We start from the raw sequence: 2,500 nt of genomic DNA, 5'->3' as shown, positions 1-2,500 counted from the left end.
ACCTTCGTCTACCGTGTCTTACCTTCAATAACCAAAGACCTTATCTTGACCTTTATATTATCTTGTATTTTATCTTATCTCACCTCCTCGGCTCCCCAGGTGATGGAGGCCTATGTCATCTCATTTTCTACCTTCGTCTGCCTTACCTTCACCTACCTAATCTCCTCTGCTACTTTCGCCTACCGTATCGTACTCTCAATCCCCAAAAGCCTTCCCTTGACTTACCTCCTCGGCTCCCCAGGTGATGGAGGCCTATGTCATCTCATCTTCTACCTTCGTCTGCCTTACCTTCACCTACCTAATCTCCTCTGCTACTTTCGCCTACCGTATCGTACTCTCAATCCCCAAAAGCCTTCCCTTGACTTACCTCCTCGGCTCCCCAGGTGATGGAGGCCTATGTCATCTCATCTTCTACCTTCGTCTGCCTTACCTTCACCTACCTAATCTCCTCTGCTACTTTCGCCTACCGTATCGTACTCTCAATCCCCAAAAGCCTTCCCTTGACTTACCTCCTCGGCTCCCCAGGTGATGGAGGCCTATGTCATCTCATCTTCTACCTTCGTCTGCCTTACCTTCACCTACCTAATCTCCTCTGCTACTTTCGCCTACCGTATCGTACTCTCAATCCCCAAAAGCCTTCCCTTGACTTACCTCCTCGGCTCCCCAGGTGATGGAGGCCTATGTCATCTCATCTTCTACCTTCGTCTGCCTTACCTTCACCTACCTAATCTCCTCTGCTACTTTCGCCTACCGTATCGTACTCTCAATAACCAAAAGCCTTCCCTTGACTTACCTCCTCGGCTCCCCAGGTGATGGAGGCCGTGTGCGTGATGCTGGAGGTGAAGCCAGAGCGGAAGCCGGACGCCACAGGATCCGGCAAGATGGCCGAGGACTTCTGGGCTCCTTCGCAGAAACTCCTCGGAGACATGAAGTTCCTGCAGAATCTCTTGCAGTACGACAAGGAGAACATCCCCACCAAGATCATCTCGGTGGTCAGGACGAAGTAATAGCTGGGCGTATTTATTTATTAGTTTATTTATTTCTGTTTTCATTGTTTTATATGTTTTTGTATTACATGAGTTTTCTGTATCTTTTATTCATTGTGTGTTATTTTCTTGTAGTATCGTGGACTATTTCGTTATAAAGGTCTATATTACTTCATATTCTCTCCTCCTTACACCATCGTCACCGTCACGATCTTTTTCTTTTATATTCTCGTCCCACAAAGCTTTCTACTTTCATCCTCACTTAAACCCAAATAAAATCTACACCACCTTCCTCCCAGATCCTTCTAAGATTCCCAACTTTATTTCTCTCGAAAAGGTTCTACTCTCATCCGACCTTCGAGCCCAAGAAGGTCCGCATAGAGTCCATATCACTTATCCCATTATACCATTTACCCTCATACACTAATCAACTCCCCATCACTCCCTTCACAAATACTCTTTTTTCCCTCACGCCCCAACCCCCTTCTGAAATACCCAATTATCCTCCCCCCACGTAGATTCTACTCCCACCCCGACTTCGACCCCAAGAAGATCCGCATGGTGTCGATGGCGTGCGAGGGCCTCTGCCGTTGGGTCCGCGCCATGGTGGTGTACGACCAGGTCATCAAGATCGTGGCCCCCAAGAAGCAGGCTCTGGAGGCCGCTAACTACGAATTGGCGCTGCAGAACGAGAAGCTGGAGGAGAAGAGGAAGGAGCTGAGAGAGGTAAGGAGGGGAAAGGGGAAGGAGGAGGGGGAGGGGAGGGGTTGGGAGGAACTGGGCGAGGTAGGGAAGGAGAAGGGGACGTGAGGGAGAGATGGAGAGGGGAGAATTTAGAGGGAAAGAGGAAGGAGCTGAGGGAGGTAATTAGGGAAGGGAGGGTTGGTGGAGACGAGGGAGGTAAGGAGGGAGGGGAGGGGAGGGAGGAGGGATTGGTGGAGAAGATTGAGGAACTGCAGGAGGGAAGGATTTGGAATGCTAGAAGGGGAAAAAGGGGAAAGAAACGAGGAATGTAAAAGCATGGAGACGAGGGTATATAAGGAGGATGAATATGAAAGTAATAGCCAAAGGGGGGAAAATAATGGAGTTAAAATTAACACTTGATTGGAAAACAAAGGAGGAAGTTGACAGAGGTAAGAATGGGGAGGCGAGGATTTGGAATAATCTAGTGGAGAAAAAATACAAAGAACTGTAAGGAATTGTAATATCTGATTGGCAAAAAAGGAGTAAGAGAACGTGGTAAGAAGATGGACGAGGAATAAGGGAATAGAAGAGGAAAGAAATAAAAGAAGTCAAGAGTGCGAAGGGGAGGAGGATGAGTTGTAATAATCAGTCGACGAAAAGAGGGAGTAAGTGAGAGAGAGATGGAGAGAGGATTGTGATTCCTTTATTTATCATCACCTCCAACATCACCACCATCATGGATACCATCATTTATCACCAACAACACTATCGGAAACACTATCATTTACCACCAACTACAACTACAACACCACCAGAAATACCACTATCTG

At 47.5% G+C, this 2,500-nt stretch overlaps 1 protein-coding gene across 1 annotated transcript in view; it reads left to right on the top strand.

Annotated features, from left to right (window-relative positions):
* Window positions 1-2,500, top strand: part of LOC125025599 (dynein axonemal heavy chain 3-like) — an 89,780-nt gene that overhangs the window by 58,403 nt on the left and 28,877 nt on the right. Inside the window, exons 41-42 of the mRNA XM_047613623.1 lie at window positions 810-1,003; window positions 1,505-1,712. Of these exons, the coding sequence (XP_047469579.1) occupies window positions 810-1,003; window positions 1,505-1,712 (402 nt within the window). The remainder of the gene's footprint in view (window positions 1-809; window positions 1,004-1,504; window positions 1,713-2,500) is intronic.

Source organism: Penaeus chinensis, chromosome 5, assembly GCF_019202785.1.
Source record: "Penaeus chinensis breed Huanghai No. 1 chromosome 5, ASM1920278v2, whole genome shotgun sequence".
In the NCBI taxonomy this organism is placed as follows: Eukaryota; Metazoa; Arthropoda; class Malacostraca; order Decapoda; family Penaeidae; genus Penaeus; species Penaeus chinensis.
This window is presented reverse-complemented; position numbering and strand designations above follow the sequence as displayed.